Source organism: Oculina patagonica, chromosome 1 (genome assembly GCF_052425735.1).
Source record: "Oculina patagonica isolate OP01 chromosome 1, crgOcupat, whole genome shotgun sequence".
NCBI lineage: Eukaryota > Metazoa > Cnidaria > Anthozoa > Scleractinia > Oculinidae > Oculina > Oculina patagonica.
This window is the reverse complement of record NC_135758.1, coordinates 31,614,649-31,635,090: the sequence shown is the minus strand read 5'-3', so window position 1 is coordinate 31,635,090 and position 20,442 is coordinate 31,614,649. Positions and strand designations below refer to the sequence as shown.

Sequence of the window (20,442 nt, the reverse complement as noted above, 5' to 3'; positions counted from 1 at the left end):
GATTGAAAAGCTGCGTATCTATGGTCTGGATGAATGCAGCCTGGCCCTAATCGTTCCTTCAAAATCGCAGGCAGCGCACGGTCATCCGCAGCAGTGCACAGTCTTTGTCCCAGGCTCTCACGCATGGTGTACCACAGGATCCGTACTCTCTCCACTACTCTTCCTGGTATTCATAAACGATCTTTCCGAAGGAGTGTCACAACCAACCACAGTCGACATCTTTGTGGATGATACAACTATGAGCTCGTCCTTTCCATACACTGATACTTCTGGTTAATGTTCCAGGCTCTGTGAGAGCACCCGTGAGCTTGAGAACTGGGCTAGAAATAACCGTTTCGAACAAAAGATCGAGAAGACGAAGTCTATGTTTGTAACTGGGACTATAGGCTACGCACTAAGATTGGTAGTACCGGTGTCGACGAGATGATAGTCTGTACTAGCACCGGGGAAGCCTTAGACAATACCACAAGCCACAATCTTCTTGGAGTCCATGTTGATCAAGACCTTAGTTTTAATGAACATGTTGAACACTTACTTCTCAAACTCATTAATAATTCATGACGTTATAAGCCAACCAGAGCGCCCCATTCGGGTCAGGTGGATGAGTTGGAAACTTAATGAAACACCAGTTGAAAATCACTAGTGTTTCATCACGTTTTCATCACTAGTGTTTCATCACGTTTTCATCACTAGTGAAAAAATTGTTCTTAATCTGCATATTCATATATTACTCAAACACAGCTTTACATGAATCATTAATTTTTAATAAACAATGACCAGGAAAAACATTTCAAATTACAAACTGACAAGCCTAAGTCATTTGAAATTAAAGTTTACAGTACATTTCTTAAAGTCGCCAAAACAGACTGGCATAGTATCCATATCCACATTCTGAGAAACTTTTTCTACCTTCCGTGACACGGACTCACTGCTGGAATCGACACTAATTGTCGCACTTACTGTGCAATTCATACTCTTTAAAAACTCCACCAACCTCGAGTATTGGAACATTGACACTTCGCACTCGAGCTCGTTGCCAATCCTCAAAAATCCCTATTGCCCACTTATTTTTATATCTGGTAGACTTCGGTACTGCTCTCTCTACGCAAAGTTCTTCTTCCTCGATTGTTTTCGGGGAGCGAAACCTTCCTTCGGCCATGGCAAAAACAATATGTAAATCCCTTCAAGTTCACAACGCTTTTAGAATACAAATTTGGTGCAACGCGAAACTATTGGATAATTAAAAACAAAAGCTCACAAATACAATGAATGCCGACTGAATACAACAAATCACACATACAAGGCATTTTAAAGAAAAATGGGAAAAAATACGACACTGCATAATTTTGTATTGTTTCTTTAGAGAAGTCATTTCAAAAACTCGTGCATCGTGTTTCATCACGATTTCCAAACACTCGAAAACAGATGAAAGCACTCGGCCGAAGCGGCCTCGTGCTTTCATCTGTTTTCTCGTGTTTGGAAATCGTGATGAAACACTCGCACTCGTTTTTGAAATAGTACGTAAGAAACTAGCAAAGCGTTTAGGTGTTCTTAGGTCAATCAGACAATATCTTCCTCTAAACGAGCGCATACTCTTCTACAATGCAAGTATTAAGCCTATATTTCTGTACGGCGGAGCATTCTGGAGTTCAACATCTAAAAGTAACATAAGAAGAATTTTTCGTCTCCAGAAAAGGGCTGCCCGTGTTATTCTAGGCGTTAAAACAAGAGATGAACGTACTGTAAGTTTATTTAAGAGACTAGACTGGTTGCCCTTTTATGATGAAATTATTGTTAATAAGCTACCTTATTATAGGAAATTAACGCTTGTGTTATTTAAGGTATTTGAAATTAATGCGACTTAAATTAACGCAAATTGAAGGAAAAATTACTTCCCAATAAAGGAAATTAACGCGAAAGAGGGGGTAACATTTCAAAATAAAGGAAATTAACGCGACGAACACAAAGAAAACAAATCTTGTTGAGACAACAGGAACAAGCTTTTTTCAACACTAGGCGTATAATCTGGAATGTAGAGGTTAAGCGAAGGAATCTGACCGCTCGAGCGTTCTTCACAATTTCAGTGCTAACGGCAGATTCTCACCCTGATGAAATAATGCCTTTTCCTAGGAGTCAAGAACGGCTGGACTGTATCGAGAAATTGGGGCCAAAATAATGGAAATTAAGGTCATGGAAATTAACGCTCCTCTTAATTAATGGCCCGGAAATTAACGTTAACAAAAATTAACACGACTTAAATTAACGCGAATTTTTGAATTTCGCGTTAATTTCATGAAGCGTTAATTTCCTATAATAAGGTATGCTTAATTTACAAATGCCTAAATGGACAATGCCCAGAGTATTTAGGGAACAGACTAGTAAGTGTAAATGACATGTCGACCAGAACCTCGTGCTATGGCAATATTACTTTACGCTGTCGTAGGTATAACCGTGAAACGGAAGGTGGAAGAACATTTCTTGTTTCAGCCATAAAATGTTGGAACTCTTTACCTATAGATATTAGATCTATAGAACTAGCATTAAGGCCTTTAAACATAATTATAGTAATTATATTAAGGAAGGTTGTGCCGACTTAGATAGCTTTCCTATTTCATAATTTTTAAATTTTTATACTGTCATACCCAAATTATTGTTGTATTTTTATTTAGTTTTAATCTACTTTATCTGTTTTTCTTTTTTTATTGATAATATATTTGAAGTATTTTTAATTTTTATTCTAGGGAGGGCCACAGGTTTTTCAGTTTTCAACTGTTAAGTGTTACCCTCATTAAGTGAAGTTATTATTATTATTATTATTATTATTATTATTATTATTATTATTATTATTATTATTATTATTATTATTAGAAAGCAGTTAAGGCAGTGAATGTGGTTTATTATAGCTTATCAGATACTTATCAGTGACATTTTTAACTTGGAGTCGATGACTTTTACATCATATAACTTCAATGTATTATTCTAGATTTGGACAAAATTGCTGAACATTGACTGGACAAACAAGGAATGTGCAGATATTTGGAGAAACCATGTGTCAGAGGCATTTAAAATGCGTTTGGAAGAGGCAAGGAGACAATTATTTGTTTTGGGATTATTTTTGTCAAATCTCTAGCATTCTCTTAAAGTAGGGTTTTTAGCTATTTCACATCAAATCACTTAGTCTCAAAATCATGTTTCCTTTAACATTTTTTTACAAATACTGTCAATTTTAATATTTGACTTGTTTGTGATTAAAGGTCACCGGGTTCACCTTAGGCGCATCATTATGCATTTTATTTAAAGCGTATGCACGGAATGCAATGACTGACACATGCATGCATGCATGATTTGAAGTGTACATGTGTTGCACGGACACTGCAAACAAACAGTTTACTCATAAGGAACATGTAATAAATGGGCTCTGAAAAATAGATATCCCTGTTTCTTTGACTTATAAAAGAAAGAAAAATGTGGGAACTATTTAGAAACTGGAATTGGAATTCTTTTTTCCCTGGGTTAGAGATAACTTCTCATTCGCATTTTTTAGTGCAGAATGCACTATTGTGATGGTTTGTTGGGGCTGTCGTCCGCTAAACCCCTAAACCCCTAAACCCCTAAACCCCTAAAGCGCTATGGTGTAAACTTTAATAGTCAATTAATTAATTAATATCAATTAATTAATTATTCCTTGTGGAGGGGGTGGGGGTGGGGAGCACCTGACCGTACCTCTAGGTAAAACCTGGGGCACATCTACGTTACTTTCATATGATGATCTCAAAGGTATATATTTGTTTCAGAAAACCCTTTGCTCTCCTTGTGGTACTACTCGACGTTCTAGGACAACGTACTTTACGCCAAACGCATGCGCAGTTTAGTCTACGTTTTTTTGCTGGAACTCTCATGAACATCGCTTGTATTGCGTGTTTGTTGTAGGATTCCTGCAGACTTCGTGGCGCCAAGTGAAAACCGCAAATTAATTAAGTTAGATTTTGAGACTTTCACAGCGCTTTTGTAATTAGGAATGCAAAAACTTGCACCGGGATTTTCGGCGTGAAACTCCTGATAACCAGGAAACAAATATCCTAGCTTTACTGCGTTTTAAAAACCTTTCGAAAGAAATGTTTTTTTGTCTAGATTTGCTCTTTACTTTTTGAGAAACGGCTTTCGTGCAGTTTTATCTGCAACTTAATTAAATTAAAGTGAAATAATTGGCTTTATTATTGAAAGGAAGACAAATGCCATCGATGTCGCCGTGAAACAAAAAATTTCGATGATTTGGTAAGTGCAGAATGCAATATGGAACAATTGAAAGTATGATGTTTTATATATGTTCGTGTTTATTTGCTTTATTTTACTTTCGGAAAAACTGTTCACAGGCTACTTGTATTCTTTCCCAGGTGTTCCTTACGCTAATCTTTGCAAACGTAACACGACACTTTTGTTCGTTTGTAACAAAATACTTTTGTCTTCCTGGAAAATGCGATAACATGAAACTTTTGTTTTTTGTTTGTTTTACGGCGGCATCGATGACATTTGTTTAATTTAATTAAGTTACGGTTTAGACTGCACGAAAGACACGATTCTCAAAAACTAAAGAAACAAATCTAATCAAAAAACATTTTTTTCGACAGGTTTTTTAAAACGCAGTACAGCTAGGATATTTGTTTCCTGGTTATCAGGTGTTCACGCCTAAAATCCCGGTGCAAGTTTTTGCATACCTAATTACGAAAGCGCTGTGAAAGTCCCAAAATCTAATTTAATTAATTTGCGGTTTTTACTTGGCGCCAAGAAGTCTGCAGGAAGCCTACCGCAAACACGCAATACAAGCGATGTTCATGACAGTTCCAGAAAACAACGTAGACTAATCTGCGCATGCGTTTGGTGTAAATTACGTTGAGTAGTACCACAAGGAAAGCAAAGGGTTTTCTGAAACAAATATATACGTTTGAGATCTTCATATGAAAGTAACGTAGATGTGCTCCAGGTTTTATCTAGGGGTACGGTCAGGTGCTCTCCATCCCCTCCCCCTTCACAGAGATAATTAATTAATTGATACTAATTAATTAATTGGTGATTAAAAGTTTACACCATAGCGCCTTAGCGCGTTAGAGGTTTATCACACGACTGCCCACCAAACCATCGCAAAAGTGCATTTAATTAAATTAGATTTTGAGACTTTCACAGCGCTTTCGTAATTAGGTATGCAAAAACTTGCACCGGGATTTTCGGCGTGAACACCCGATAACCAGGAAACAAATATCCTAGCTGTACTGCGTTTTAAAAAACCTGTCGAAAAAAAAGTTTTTTGATTAGATTTGTTTCTTTAGTTTTTGAGAATCGTCTTTCGTGCAGTCTAAACCGTAACTTAATTAAATTAAACAAATGTCATCGATGCCGCCGTAAAACAAACAAAAAACAAAAGTTTCATGTTATCGCATTTTCAAGGAAGACAAAAGTATTTTGTTACAAACGAACAAAAGTGTCGTGTTACGTTTGCAAAGATTAGCGTAAGGAACACCTGGGAAAGAATACAAGAAGCCTGTGAACAGTTTTTCCGAAAGTAAAATAAAGCAAATAAACACGAACATATATAAAACATCATACTTTCAATTGTTCCATATTGCATTCTGCACTTACCAAATCATCGAGATTTTTATGGCTTATGATAACAAAATTTAAAGTAAAACATTTTGTACAACAGTAAATTGCATTGAAATTCATAAACAAACGTTTTCTTTTTTAAAATGCATTGTTCTTTTCTGATCTCATCATTAAAGCGTGGAATATGTAATAATAATAATAATAATAATAATAATAATAATAATAATAATAATAATAATAATAATAATGGCTTTATTGGAAGAGCTTCCACAGGGTGGCTCTTCGTCTTCCAAAAAGACTAAATTTACTAAGAATTATTACAATATTATATAAAAGATTAAAAGATTATTATTTACAATATTTACAATAGAAATAAAAACTATAAAATGCTAGAACGTCTCACAAAATTACACGAATAATATAAAAATGGATCACAAAAAATAATTCGATTTGTAAAAAGAAATAAATAGGTGAATAAATAAATAAATAAATAAATAAATAAATAAATAAATAAATAAATGAATGAATAAATAAATAATTACATCCTTCCCTTGGCAATCGTGTTTTTGTTGGGACACCTTTGGAAATCTAAAAATTTAGACTTTTCTGACAACTTTGTGTCCAGGAATTCAACGCAGATATAGAACTTCTTGAGCTGGTACGGCAGAGAGGTAATCTAGGAGTGCTGTAGTATGTCATGACAAAAGGGGAATTCTGAAAGAGTGATTTTTGAAAAAGATAGAAGGCATTGAATTCAAGGATGACAAATTTTGCACATTTCAACGAATATAACTTGCTGGCAATTTTAAATAAAAAACCGCTTTTGTTATGACACACTAGAGGTTTTGACTGATTATAGTTTGATAAAATCACAGAGTGCTGACTTCTGTTCGATCCGCTAATTTGGACACAAAATCATCCCTTTTTCCAATTTGGCACTGATGGGGTTCTAGCATCGCCATAGGACGCATTCTACCAATAGAAAATTTTTGTATTCTCGGTATTGGACTAGAAAAAGCTTGCAATGGAGGCTAACGCCGGGGGAATATCATTTAAAAGAGCATTATGTCATTAACATTTGAAAAGATTACCCGCATTAACCTCATTGCAAGCTGGTTCCAGTCCAATACCGAGAATACGAAAATGGTTTATTAAAAGACATTTATCAATTAGACATTTGACATTCGTTTGCTGTGGAACAATACGCTGTTGCATGCAGCAGAGTCAAGATAGTGTCACATTTTACAGACATGCCAAGTGAAGCGTACCCCCCTAGAGTACATTAATGAATTGATTATTTTTAATTTGAATCCGTTAGTCAATTTCAAGAATGCCTATGGGTTGATCAATGTTCGAATCAAAATTTAATTAGTTTCTCATCGTAGCCACCCAATTTGAAGTAAAGAAAAGGCCAGGAATTAAATTTGTCTTACCATCTTGTTGCAACTAATAAGCGTGAACACGTACAGCCTGTGATCAGACTAAAGCTTTTTTCGAACATTGATCCGCGCTTACCTAGTTTTGAAATTGACTAACGGATTCAAATTTCAAATAATCAATTCATTAATGTACTCTAGTGGGGTACGCTACACTTGGCACGACTGTAACAAGAATCTTTATGCCACTGCATGAACATGGCAGGTGTAATGATTATAGGGTCACGCCTAAATGTCCTACACCTTTGTTAGCTGGTGTGTTCTTGAAAAACAAATCTGATAAAACAAAATTCATTGGTCAATATGCTGAATCCCTTCTTTTCCACCTTAGTCATAAACTGGTGTCTGACTCTCAAAGAACATTGATTGTATGCTTTGCAGCATTTCAAGTTCAAATGATGATGCGTGCATCAGAGAGAAACGTTTTATTTTATTTGTCTGTATTCTCTCATTTTGTTGTAGTGTGATTGTAATGGTTTGGTTGAGATCTTCACTAAAGCAAACATGGCAGCCCAGCATAACCATGTTCAAGACTTGGTGTCTGAAGTAACATTCAGAAAAGTTGAAGGCATGCTTCAGGTATAGAAATGTAGTGTGGTCTTACTTATTGTTTTTTTGTTAACTTGAATTTATGCTTTGTTGTTTTTTCTTAAACAGGGGTTGTATGTGGTTATTTCTGAATTCTTTCTCTTGAAATTTTAATGACTGTCAAACCATTTGCAGAGAATGTTGTTTTCCACCTTATTTTTACTAAATTGGAAATAGATGTTAAAATCACTCCACAACTAGCCAGCATGTTTGACACTTACATGCATTGCAAGTGTGGCTTAGCTTAAAAATAATTCAGTGAGATGTTACATTGATCTCATGCTCATGCTCTTGTGACTTTCTTTTGGTCATTTTGAATAAAAGATAATATACAATCACTGCTAAAAGTTGTGGTTTAATTTTGGCTAATGATTTCATGCACAATTAGGAATTTTTAAAACGTGTGCAGTCATGTTGGTGTTGATTTGCAGGGTAACACAGTTGCCAATTCGTTGTACCTAATCTGACCACTATTCATCTGTGTCATTGTCATATAACAACAACAAAAACAACAACAACATGCATTTATGTAGCGCAGCTACAAGCTAAGGTTTGTTCAAGTGTATTTTACAATAAGTGACTTGTGACTTTCTCATTTTAGAGGGGAAGTGAAGGTGAAAAAGTATTCAAGAACCTTTCTGTACATGGGCTTGAGTCTCCCCAGGCCTCCAAATGTGGTGATCTCCTTACTCTGATGCTAACAAGATGTTGGCCGCAACAACAAGGTGGTGTTCCATGCTCATGTAAAGCCATTCTCAAGCAAGTGTTGACGTGGAGACTTTGGCCCTGCTTTCTTCAAAGATTTGGTAATATAATTTGAAAATTAACATTAATTGCATTAATTACATACAAATTTCGTTTGGATTACTGTGTATTATGTTCTAGGGTGTTGGTTACATTTTACTTACTACAATTACAGTTGCAACCATATCTAACAGATTTACTAAGCATTTTCTACCGAATGTGGCTAAGTATAGCCTTTTTCACGTAGAGGAGAGCTAAAAAGGGTTTTGAAATATGTGGACTATGGTCTGGATTTAAGGGGGCTCTGGCCATCACCTGTTGTTTGGCTGGCTTAGCAGCATCGGAATTTGCACCAATAACATCATCATGAAGAACCATACTTACTAAGCAACTGATTCTATGGATGTTGCATGACTTATGATTTTTCCTTTTACAGTAGCATTTCCATTGTCTCTCCAGTTTTGATACATACTGTGGTTATTTCATGTGTCCTCCAACATTTAATATTTGCACCTGATTGCCGAGATGATGTAGTACATAACTTTCTGTTGAGCACGATGGTGCTGTATCCAAGTTGTAATTGCTTCATCAGTATGTTGAACATCACAGATTTGTCTTTCAATTTGCTGTTCTTGTTATGTTGGATTATTTTTAGGTAGAGAATCTGACTATCGCCGTGTATTGAAAGAAGATGGACAAGAAATTTTGATGAAAGCTATTTCATCCCTTGAAGCTGCAGTAGGATCCCTGAAGGACGGAACTATAGAATTTCAAATGTTGATTCTACTTCATGATTACTCGGAAAGATTTCTAGCTCTTTGTGGGCATATTAGCAAAGAGGAAGGTAAATTGTCTTTGTTAAGACAGTTGTTGCATCAACGTTGCGTCGAGCTGACTGCATTTCAGGAAGAACGGGATAAGGTTTCTATCTTCATAAGGATGTGCTCACTTATCAAACAAGGTAACAAAAAGATTTTATTCGAGTTTTGGGACAAGGCTTGACAAGGCAGGAGGTTTTGTTATTTGTAATCAATCCTGTCATTCCTGTTCTTTCAGTGAATCTTGATAAGTTGTCACGAAAGGCTGTGATGGATGCTTCCCGCGTGTTGATTAAAGATCTTGCACAGTCAACGATTGTTGGTGGGAAAGTGTTGCCAGTGGTGACTTTCTTTGCCCTTTCTCCAAAGGCAAAGGAGATGATTTCATCTCTCAGTCAACTAAGTGACAGCACACTACTAAGGCAGTTTTGGAGGGACCATGGTGACAAAGCACTCAAAAAGATTGCAGAAAGAGAAACACAGAAAGCGTACCTTAGTGTTGCGGATGTTGTGGAGCTGGTTTGGACTCCAACAAATGCGCAGCTGCAGTCTTTGCAAGACCAGTTCTTACATGGTTCCATTTCCTTCAGAGAAGTGGACAAGTTGTTCAGAGTTTTTAAGGACGACCAGAAGTATGAAAATCTTGCCAAAGAAATCAGGCTTTTCACCTTGAGAAATGACAGTACAGCTCAAGCTCCAGATAGATTAATCAACAGGCGTATTGAGCAGATACAGCAATACTACAAGTTACACAGTTGCATTGATGCTGCTAGGATTATCTTGGATTTCAAGACAAGTCTTGGTCTTCAAGGAAATTTTCAACTGGTAGAAGACTTACACAACCAGGTTTGTTTGAGCTTTATTTTCCTTTCTTTATACACAATTTGCAACAGTACCTTTTCTAAAGTACAATGTGCTGTTCTCATTTGTAATTTTCCTTACTAATTTCCTATAACCTATACACTGCTTTAAATGTAAACAAATTTAATGGGGTGCTTAGTAAAAACAGAACAGATGGTTCTGTATCAGTTTCATTATTATTAAATGAGGGGCTTTATTGGCAGGATTGTGCTGTCAGTTATGAATATTTCATTGCATTCAGTCTCCATTCTGGGAAATGAAGGATTTGAGGTAGACGTAGCAATAATAAATTATGTACACCTGGGAAGAGAAGTGGCGTTTGTCCCCACCAGATCGGTAGGAATGTATAAAATGTGTGATGTCCATGGGTTCTTAAAGCTAATTTTATTTGTTATTTTTTGTGATTTCTCGATGTAGATGAACAGTGAATTCAAACAAAGGCCACTGAAAACTATGAATGCAGCACTGCAAGAGGCTGGTAGATTACTATCCAGAGTAAGCCCTGACCGAGCATGCTGCCTTGATGCTGTTACCAAATGTCGACCTTTGATCACTTGGCTAAAGGACACTATCTCCGGTACGTGCTTATAAAAATGTTATATAATGTTTGATTTGTTATTTTCATTAACAAGATAACTTTAAAACTAGCAAACACCGAACTTCTTCTTTGCTCTATAGAACCCAGAAATAATCTGGTAAAATAAACTTTAATCTATAATAATAATCTGCATTCTTTGGAAATGCTGCTTTTTATGTTGAATGTAACGGGTTCTTCTCACACATGAAAGGCAGGCAGTTGTTATTTTTGTCGCCCATTGTCTGACTTGTTCACACACCCATGCTTGAGTTTCATTTCTTCATGTTTGTTCTTGTATGATTGTATACTTGTATGATTGTACACTGTGTACCTGTATATTGTATACTGTATAAGTTTTTAAGACTGTGAAGTTGTTATTGTGAGAATAAAGGTCAGGCTTGCCGCATTCTTGACATGGCTCCCAGTGGTGTGTGAGAATTGTACTTTAGGGTAAACAAATCCCATTTAGGATATAAGTTATGCAGTATTTCCCGCATTTTAAATTGTAACGATGTTTATCAGCACCCTGGCAAATTTTGCACATTCTCTCTCACTTTTCAACCCTGCCGAACCACAAATCAAAAATCATTGCTTAAAAAATTCTTTGCTTCATCCCAGTTCTTGTAAACGCTTTTGCAGTCCAGATAAAGCAAATTGGTGAATAATCAGTCTACTGGCAATTCTTTTTTCAATTCTTTTTAAAAGTATTTTTGTGATTTAGAAAAGTGCAGTTACTAGAATTGTTTGTGGATTGTAATTGTGTTGCAAGGGAATACTAATCATATTCGACAAAAATAAACTGCAAAGTTAACCCTTTAAGTGGTTGCTCTCTGAGCTGATTGGTCAATTCAAGCAGAAAAAGTTTTGTATTATACCTTTTTTGTTACTATAGGTCCTCAAGAACTGAAAGTGCTTGTGGATTTGGCAATCATATCAGCTGGGGAGACAGACGTGGAAACTGCCCGAATAACCTGCTTACATACCAGTTGCCTGGGATTTGCACCACTTATCTTTGACTTGAAACCTTCCTTTGGCTTTGATGAGTTGATGAGGACTTGTGAACCAGTGTGGAGTGCAGTAGACACGGATCCCAAACTCCCGCAAAAATTGGTAGGGCTAGGTATTGTGTTATTGCCCTGACTACTTCTGTGGAGTTATACTTCTATCAACTTAGATCCTGCCAGGAGAATAAGTGTAGTTCCTGGCATTATCTGTCATTACTGGTGGGAACTATAATTTCACATTGAACATGGAATTTGTTTTTCTGTAATTATAAATTTTTCAGAGGAGAATTTCTTTTCTTTTAAGTAAACATGTTAACCATAAATTTCTGTTCTGGATTAAACCCCTAGTAAGACAGCGAATCAGCTTCTGACAAAGGGGTGGTCAGGTTGGGATAACATGTGCCCAAAACGTTTTCACGCAGAAAAGGTTCGAACAGGAGGACATTTTTCACTGTTTTTCTTACACTTGTCCTATAGACAAATGTCCCATTTTGATTGATTTTTTATTCTTTTTATGTCTGCAGATTGACACTAGCCGTCACATGGAATGGTTGCAGAGTGTCAAAACATCTCATGGTTCCGTGGCCATGTCCTCTCTCATGGAAGCTCAGACTATTAATGAAAAGGGCATCTACTGTGTTGGGTGTCTTAACGCAGAAAAGAGTTCATCAATAGTACTGGAGCAATTAACACTTGATAATGTGATTCGACTCACAGTTCCAACAGGTACAAACGGGAAAACCAAAGAATACACACTTGATGGTCTGAAGGATTTGCAAAGTAAGCTGATGCTCATTGCTGCCAAGGCATCACAAGGCAAAGAGGAAGTGGACAGATTTGTTGATGTAAGTTTAGGATGTGGATTGTTTTAAGCCTAATATGGTAAATAAAAACCCAGAAGAAATGAATCAGATGGCCACAAGGAGTGGGGTTCAGATGGAACACGATTTCGTTGAACCAGTAATCAATCTTGATTTAAGGCATTTCGTATGACATTTACTTTAAAAACTACTTCACCAACGTAGTGCTGAAAGTATATGTACCTGTCCAAGCTGTTCAAGATCTTTCTTGGCTATCCCTTGAAAAAAACTGTGAAAATGGATTAGTTCAGTAGCAGAGGCAGTGGAACTGAAACGTACTGTAAAGCAATTTGTGGTTACCTGTATTGTAAGGATGTTTCAAATGTGAATACCTGGAAGACCAGGACACTGAAGGGTATCTTTCACAGAAGCCCAATATTATATACTTTATATAATTTCCTTTTTTGTTGAAAATTAACAGATTCTGCAATGTGTCCTGCGACTTGCAACGGTGTACACTTCTCTTTGCAAAGCTGGTGAAGTAAGTCACCTCAAGTGGAGACATGAATTTCAATGTACGCCAAAGCTTTCTACCAACCGTTCCCTAACAAACGAGTTGATAAATGAAAGTGAACAGATGGAGCAGTGTCTTCAACAGTGGAAAGATGAACTACACGCCAAGCGTTTACAGTACAGTGAATTAAATCACTTCACTACGCGGCAGTTGCTTTTCCTTCGAAGCAAACTGGCAGTTGTTCGAGGCAGAGGCCCCAGAGCAGTGGATGGCATACCACTTGAGGTGTATAACCTTTTGGAGAGTGTGTTGCCAGGCATTGACCCAGCCACTCTGAAGTCTGTGCTAACATTTTGTGGTATATGCTGTCAAGAAGCTGCCCAAAATATCACAAGGTCATATGGTGCCACCAATAAAAGTCAGCGACCTAGTTATACATCAGACAAGCCTGGGCTATCAAAGAAGCCACAGCCTTCAAACACAGAAATGTTCCAGTCACTTGTGGCCAAGTTGGAGTTGCTTGGTTACTCTGAAGAGGTTGCCCTAGCAGCAATGATCTCATGCAAGGATGCGAGTGAGGCTGATCTCATTGTGTGGTCTGTCCAAAATAGCGCCAAAGAAGATCTGATTAGTGCTAAGTATTCAGAGGCACTGAATGACCCACGATACTCGCCCTTAGTAAATCGAGATAGCACCACATCTTGGGAACAAGAAAGGTGAGATGTACATGTATGTTATGTGAATCGTGACCATGACTCATTGCCTAGTTCAAAGTGAGATGTACATGTATGTCATGTGACGTCTTTTGTGTTTACTTATTGCAGTTTTCTTTGGGAAGGACTTTGGCTATGCCACTGATTTTGAGAGATGATATAGTGTAGTTTTTAACTCGGAAAGAGTTGTAGTTAGCGAAGTGAATTTCACTCCTTCCCTCCTTCACTCGTTTCCTGTTAGACATAGGCACGCAATGCGTGCAAGTGTTTTAAGGCCTCTAGAGAATCAGACCTGTTCTCTGATTACTTACTTTTCTAGTTAAATTACATAATATTAACATGCTTAATTGCCAGCCGAAGCATTGGTTTAATGTCAGTTTTCTTGAAATAGACCAAAGCTTAATTTTTCCAATATTTTGCCTAACCTTCAAAAATCAAAAAGGAAAAATAAAGAGAAAGAAAACAATTTGCAACGGATGGGAACTCTATCTCTTGTCCTTTCGGCCTGCTCTTGATGAGCAGCTAGATGAAAATCAAGCTAAGTGAAGTGAACTGAAGTGTAGAATGTTTAGCGTAATTCGTTTTGGCAAATCTTTATTTGTCAGTTTGTTGGTCGATTCTTGTTTCCAAATACATTTTCCGAGTTTTGTGGCTTATAGCCACAGTTATTAGTAATTAAGAGACGGAGAATTACTTTTGGAAAACAAGCACTCCCTCCCTCCCTTCCTCCCTCCCATCCTTCTTTCCTTCCTTCCCACTTGTTTTGTGATGCACCTAACTGTGCTACTAACACAGCGTTTCCATTTAGTCATTCAGAGGAGGATATGGCAGATGAGCCACACCATTCGTCAGAACCAATGGAAGCTTCTATCACTCTTGACCAGACAGCAGATGGGGAATTTCTGAGCCTTGATGAGTTGGGAAAGCTTTTGCTTCATCTCACTTCACAAGGTTGGTTGATTGTGTTGTATGCAGTAAGGAAAATACTATTTGCGTGGAGGAGTTGTACACATAAGTACAAGAGTATTGTGGTATTAAAGCCAACAACAAAACAAAACCTTCCAACCAGGTGAGAGCTTGTTGTTTGGCTATTACTAATGAACTGTACCACGGCACCACAGTCCTTCAAGTATTATTTGCACACTACCTAAGTGTGATTAGCACTACCTAAGTATTAGAGGCTGCTAACAGGACTACCTAACACATGAACTGTTGTTGCGACAATTCAACAGGTTCAATTCACAACAAGTTAAGATTTAAGAATTTAAAAATATCACAGTCAAACTATCTATTGTTAATTGCAGGTTCTAAAAAGGGACGAAGACGCTACCCTAGATACGTGAAGCGTGGAAAGCCAAACTTTGTTGTTGTTCCAAAAGGTAGCAGCCAGATAGTTTCTTTAGTTTTCCCCTCCTTTCCATCCTTTCTGCCTCCGTCATTTCATTGTTTTGCCATATGTTTGGGAAACAAGTGTTTGAAGCATATTTGCAGTTATTTCCACATCATTTATTTTATCATTCTTTACTTATATGAACTGGTCCCTTTTTTGGCCACAAATTTAGTGCCTAGGAGTCATAATTAATCAATTATTACACCCTTGCATGTTGTTTTTTTTTTTTGTTCATGGAACATTCTCATAACAGATGACATTTTTGGAACTGTGCTGTCCTTATACATGCATGACACCTCGCAGTCTCTACCCACATCTGAAGAAGTCTTGATCTGCACTTCTGATACAACTGCAGAAGAGGTGGGTATTGAAACTTTCTGACGTTTGTTCTCTCAGTTGCACATTTTGTTAATTAAAATGTTAACATAAAGTATAAAATAATCAATCAGTTTTCTTCTGGGCGCCTTTGAGACTAAAGTTTAATACCGTTACTACAATCGCAAATATTACTTTCAGTTGAACAACAGTTCTAAAATGGGAGATTTTATTAGGTCAAATCATGAATGATTAGATTGGAGAACGTGTTAGATTGGAGAACGTTAATCTCGGTTTGGCATGCTAATACTCTGTGATTGGTGAGTTAAATTGGTGCAAAACCCGACACATTATTCTAAAGTATTACATCACTTAACATTTATGTTCTTTCCTAGATTGAACTGTTATGGCGACGATCCCTTGGAGACCATGATGGCAGATTGTTTTGTTTAGTGAATGTTGACCTACTGGACTACAGTGTTTCCCAGAAAGCTGCTGATGCCCTTGGATTTCTTCTACAAGAGCCTCAATACAATCGCGATGAGGGTAATCTAAACTTGTTTACTCTCGACATTCTAGTAATCTAAACTAGTAAGCTAACCAATGTCCTTGTCATCCCATCATTAATGTTCTGTCCAAATAACTGGTGGAGGTAAAACAGAAATTGTGTCTGCTAGGTTTGAAATATTTAAAGCCCTCACAGGAACAAATATTTTGTTTGGTTTGTTTACAGTGTCGTTGGTGGTTTTGTATATTTGTTTCTTTCAATTTCAGTTTAATCTCTTTCAGGGTTATCACTTGTGGTTATCTGTAGCTCTGAAAATGAGGACAGAGCTCACATGGCTGCAGCTCTTGATCAATATAGGCTTGGAACTATTCCACATTGCGCAACACCCAAGGAAATCAGGCAATATCTCAAGACACAGTTCAAGCCACAAGGTCAACAACGTGGAAGGTTCAGAGATCGGACCATACCTTGGACTCCTGCTGCTGCATTAGACAAAGAGGGGTCTGTAGTATAAGCAGTATTCCTAAACAATAAAACGATAGTGATAAAGAAAGTCTCATTTAGTTTACTATGGCGTAGATGAAGAGAATTTAGGGATAAGAGTTACAGACGACAATTTGATAAATAAATGTCAGTTTTCCAAATATGCACTGAATCCACTTTTGGTTAAAAGAAATGAGTGAACCTAGAAAATAAAAGCAAGGTATTTTCAACTACTAGACATTCATTTTTTCCCGGCTTTCTGAGCAAATAGTTACTTTTCTTGTACAGACTGGCTGTGAGAGTTCTGTCATCTGAAAGAGCAGGAGCTGGGAAGAGCTTGGTAGTTCGTCGTCTCAGCGAGAGCTTACCTGGACTTAAAAACAATGATGCAGTGATGGACTACCTAAGAGACATGGAGACAGATGTGCCACTTTGTATCAGTGTGCCAATTTACGGACCTTTTGTACATCAATGTGTCATTGCAGAGTCCTTGTTACCCAACACTATTGTTCCTGATTTTCCGCTTTCCAGAATTTTTCATCTTGATGTACATCCATCGGTAGGGCAATACTTCTTTATTCCAAATTCTGTTATAGGTATCCTTGCTTTCAAGGATTTAAATACCTCATTTTTTTCTCCTTGTGCCTGGATGGGATATAGTTACTGTTTGCTCGAAAATTGACCGACTTTGATGATGTTTTCTCAGGTAACAAATGGCCTTGACACACTTCTGTTCAATCTCCTGGTCCTTGGTGTCTTGAAGAGTAGTAGTGGTCAGGTCTGGAGGCGGAGATCCTCTGATCTGTATGTGATTGAACTAACTTCAGGGACAGCCCAAAACGAAACTGTCGAAAGAAGGCTGCAGATCTCCAAGGTATGTGTTGCTGCCAATTTGGTGCCATCAAACACATAACACTAAACTAGCCCTTAAGGGATAGTAAACATGCTTTTGTTTTGCTTGACAGCGTGTTAGCTCCAAGAAAGTTGTAGCAGAACCCTTTTACAGGCTGCTCCCTACTATTCATTGTGGAACACCAATGCAAACATTATTTCAACTTAGGACGAATCCAGTTGGTAAGAAAATGAAATTGTATCATCTCAAAAGTATTGAAAATATCATAAAGAATTGATGTAACATTACAAGTAATGTGTCAGTTAGTGTTATGCTGCCCATTTTCAATGCACATTCTTACTGATGTAATAAACAACAGGCCCCAGCTGCTCAAAGGGTGGATAACACTATCCTCCAGATAAATCACTACCTGGTGGGAAGCTTATCAGGTTTTGTATGACAGTTCTCCTCTGGATAGCAGTTTATCCGGTGGATAGCGTTATCCATCCTTTGAACAACTAGACCCAGAGCATCAAGGGACAAAATAGTTTAGCAGTGTTTTTCCAACTGTACTCTGATACTAACTGTTCTTCTTCTTATTCAGCTGGCAACAGTCTCAACCCACTGTTTGATAACGGAGAATTCCAAAGCTCCCACGTTCAGCGTGCATTTCAGTACCTTAAGTTGTGGGAATCAGCTGGCGATAGTCTGGATCATTTCTGGTTCCTACCCGGTCAAGTGATGGGTGACCATGCAGAGTGTATAGAGACACTCACCAGGTGAAACTTCTTTGATTAATTTTTTGTGTGAATACTGATTAGTAACCATAAATTGCATTACATGCCCTGGAAGTTCATTGTTTTGTTATTCAATGGATCTTCTGTGACTTGTGGGAATTGCAGCAGGAGGAAGATAAGAAAATTACAAAACTGGTATGAAATTCCAACCCAAAGTGTACGAAAACACTATTATACAATTTTTCAGGTCACACCTGTATGAGAAGTTCTGAAATTTTTGGGAATGTGAAAACGAAAACTATGTTTGGTGAAGGTGGCAGAGTCAACTTGCTTTAATATATGACACGATTGGAACATTGACTTACAATCACTGAACTGGTGTGCCAAAACAGGCCATTTCCTTGGGTAACATGTGTATGCAACCAGTACTTCAATTTGAACATAAGCCCCCAAAGAAGAAGGGTTAGATGTTAAAACCTTCCAAGTTCTTTGAATAATTGTATTTTCGGTTCGCTGTCACCCCCATAGTGGCCAATTAATGCAGTATTGGGAACCATCTTTGTGCCAAAATGATATCCTTTCCCTTGTGCTCTGTAGCAACATTTTGTGCCAATTTCCGCTCTCTTCCACCATGAATGCCTTCCCTTGTGAATTTATTTTAGAGAGGAGAGCCCCATATCAAATGTTAATGTTGTTCTTTTTCCCAGAAAAATCTGATAGGACATTCTTACTTGCCAGTGAATTGATGGATTGTTTGTTTCCCCACAGAAATTGTGGCATTGAAGATCCTTCATGGGCCGAGTTACGACACTTTGTAAACTTTCTAAACTCTCAGCTCCAAGCCTGTGAGGAAAGTTCATTCTGTAACATGGAATTAGTAGGCGACACTCTTGAGGGTTTTAGAAGCTTTGTAGTTGGCTTTATGATCCTGATGTCGCGGGTAAGAGGCCTTTTTAATAAAATCTCAAACAATCATTCAGTCAGTCTCTTAGGTGAGTAGTATAATAGGCACTGATTAATCCTATTTTTGCCATGGACTCTCATAAGTATGCGGTGGAACACATAATCATTGATGGCTTCTTGATCTCCTGAATAAAACGGGAAGGAATCTCGTTATCCTATAACCAGTGAGACAGGTTTGTCAATAATGTCATGTTTTATTATTATCTCGATTTATATAACACGTTTTACAAGTGGATTGGAAGGCTTCACTTTATACTTGGGTCTATAATATCAAATTATTTTTACTTTGTGGCAGTATCAGTTTAAAGTATTGTGCAACAGAGGCATCAATACTAGTTCTTTTTCCTTTCATTCAAAATCACTAAATTGTTTAGTCTGTAGTTACACATGTTTACAAAGTTCTTATCGCAGAAATTAGGATGAGTTTTTGATAACGATTAAGTTTTGAAACGTAAATGATATATTTCTTATTATTGACTTTAGTCAAGCACACTGAGTATGAAACCATTGTTTGAAAACAGTTCAACAACAATGAAATCTGCAGAAGATAGTTCTTTCATGAGACCAAAGGCGTCAACAACATCAATGTATTCTACCACACGCTTATGAGATTCCACCACAAAAGAAGATTAACCGGTGCCTACCATACTACTCAGGTGTTTGTTGGTTGGTCAGTTGGTCCATGTGCTGGCTAGTCAGCTAAACAGTCCATCCGTTTCTCCTGTCTCACTATATGACTGCATGCATGCACTCATCCATCCAGCCTTATTTCCACAAGAAAACATACTTATGATAAATTAATCCAACTCTATGACTTAAGGCAGTGCAATTGGTCTTAAAAGAAAACACCTTAAGACATCTGTAAATGCTAAAAGTATTGTTTACTACATGCTTTGAAGGACTTTGCTACACCATCCCTTAATTCCTGTGAAAAAGCCACAGACACTTACGGTGAAGATGGCCATGCTAACATTGATGATGAAGGAGCTACAGCAGCTGAAGTTATGCAATTTAGTCTCAGGAGGCACTGGGAGACTAGGTACGATAATGTTCTTTGGAATAAAATTACATTGGTGTGCGTCCTCCCTTCCATTTCTACTGGACAATTTGTTTTATTAATGATTGGCATCTTTCTGAGAGCTTTGGATGGGTTCCATTTTCCTTGACTCTTTGAAATTTTAAAGTGTGAGGATGAAGTTGATAAGAAAAATTTCAAATTTTCCTCTGGCACATGTTGCTTCGTTACAGAACCTATTTCTGCCCTTCACATTTCCTGGATTTTTATTGTCCAAATCACACCAAAGCTATCAAAAGGTTATCAAAGACAAGTCAAAGAGAAAGCTCGTAAATTCCTGAAGAACAGGTTTTGTACTACGTGTTGGGTGACTGAGGTGGAAAATGTAAGGCGTTTTTACCATCATGCAATATGCTAACCACAGCTAGGCAAGTACACAGTGAGTGTAGTAAGGCCATTTGCACTAAAGTGATAATGTTATGATAAATGTTGACAAAATCCCTGTTGGGTGGTGCATGTAGCAATCAAGGATAATGTACAAAACAT

The 20,442-nt window shown here is 37.4% G+C and overlaps 1 protein-coding gene across 3 annotated transcripts in view; it reads left to right on the top strand.

Annotated features, from left to right (window-relative positions):
- LOC144664084 (E3 ubiquitin-protein ligase rnf213-alpha-like) overlaps positions 1-20,442 on the top strand; it is a 163,060-nt gene that overhangs the window by 104,691 nt on the left and 37,927 nt on the right. For all 3 annotated transcript variants that reach the window (XM_078525228.1, XM_078525223.1, XM_078525215.1), the window contains exons 13-32: positions 2,984-3,082; positions 7,497-7,613; positions 8,224-8,428; positions 9,022-9,327; positions 9,423-10,030; positions 10,463-10,622; positions 11,515-11,732; positions 12,151-12,471; positions 12,908-13,656; positions 14,462-14,604; positions 14,958-15,032; positions 15,297-15,403; positions 15,754-15,904; positions 16,148-16,367; positions 16,638-16,908; positions 17,056-17,223; positions 17,315-17,423; positions 17,786-17,960; positions 18,687-18,858; positions 19,781-19,920. In XM_078525228.1, coding sequence (XP_078381354.1) covers positions 2,984-3,082; positions 7,497-7,613; positions 8,224-8,428; positions 9,022-9,327; positions 9,423-10,030; positions 10,463-10,622; positions 11,515-11,732; positions 12,151-12,471; positions 12,908-13,656; positions 14,462-14,604; positions 14,958-15,032; positions 15,297-15,403; positions 15,754-15,904; positions 16,148-16,367; positions 16,638-16,908; positions 17,056-17,223; positions 17,315-17,423; positions 17,786-17,960; positions 18,687-18,858; positions 19,781-19,920 — 4,514 coding nt within the window. The remainder of the gene's footprint in view (positions 1-2,983; positions 3,083-7,496; positions 7,614-8,223; positions 8,429-9,021; positions 9,328-9,422; positions 10,031-10,462; positions 10,623-11,514; positions 11,733-12,150; positions 12,472-12,907; positions 13,657-14,461; positions 14,605-14,957; positions 15,033-15,296; positions 15,404-15,753; positions 15,905-16,147; positions 16,368-16,637; positions 16,909-17,055; positions 17,224-17,314; positions 17,424-17,785; positions 17,961-18,686; positions 18,859-19,780; positions 19,921-20,442) is intronic.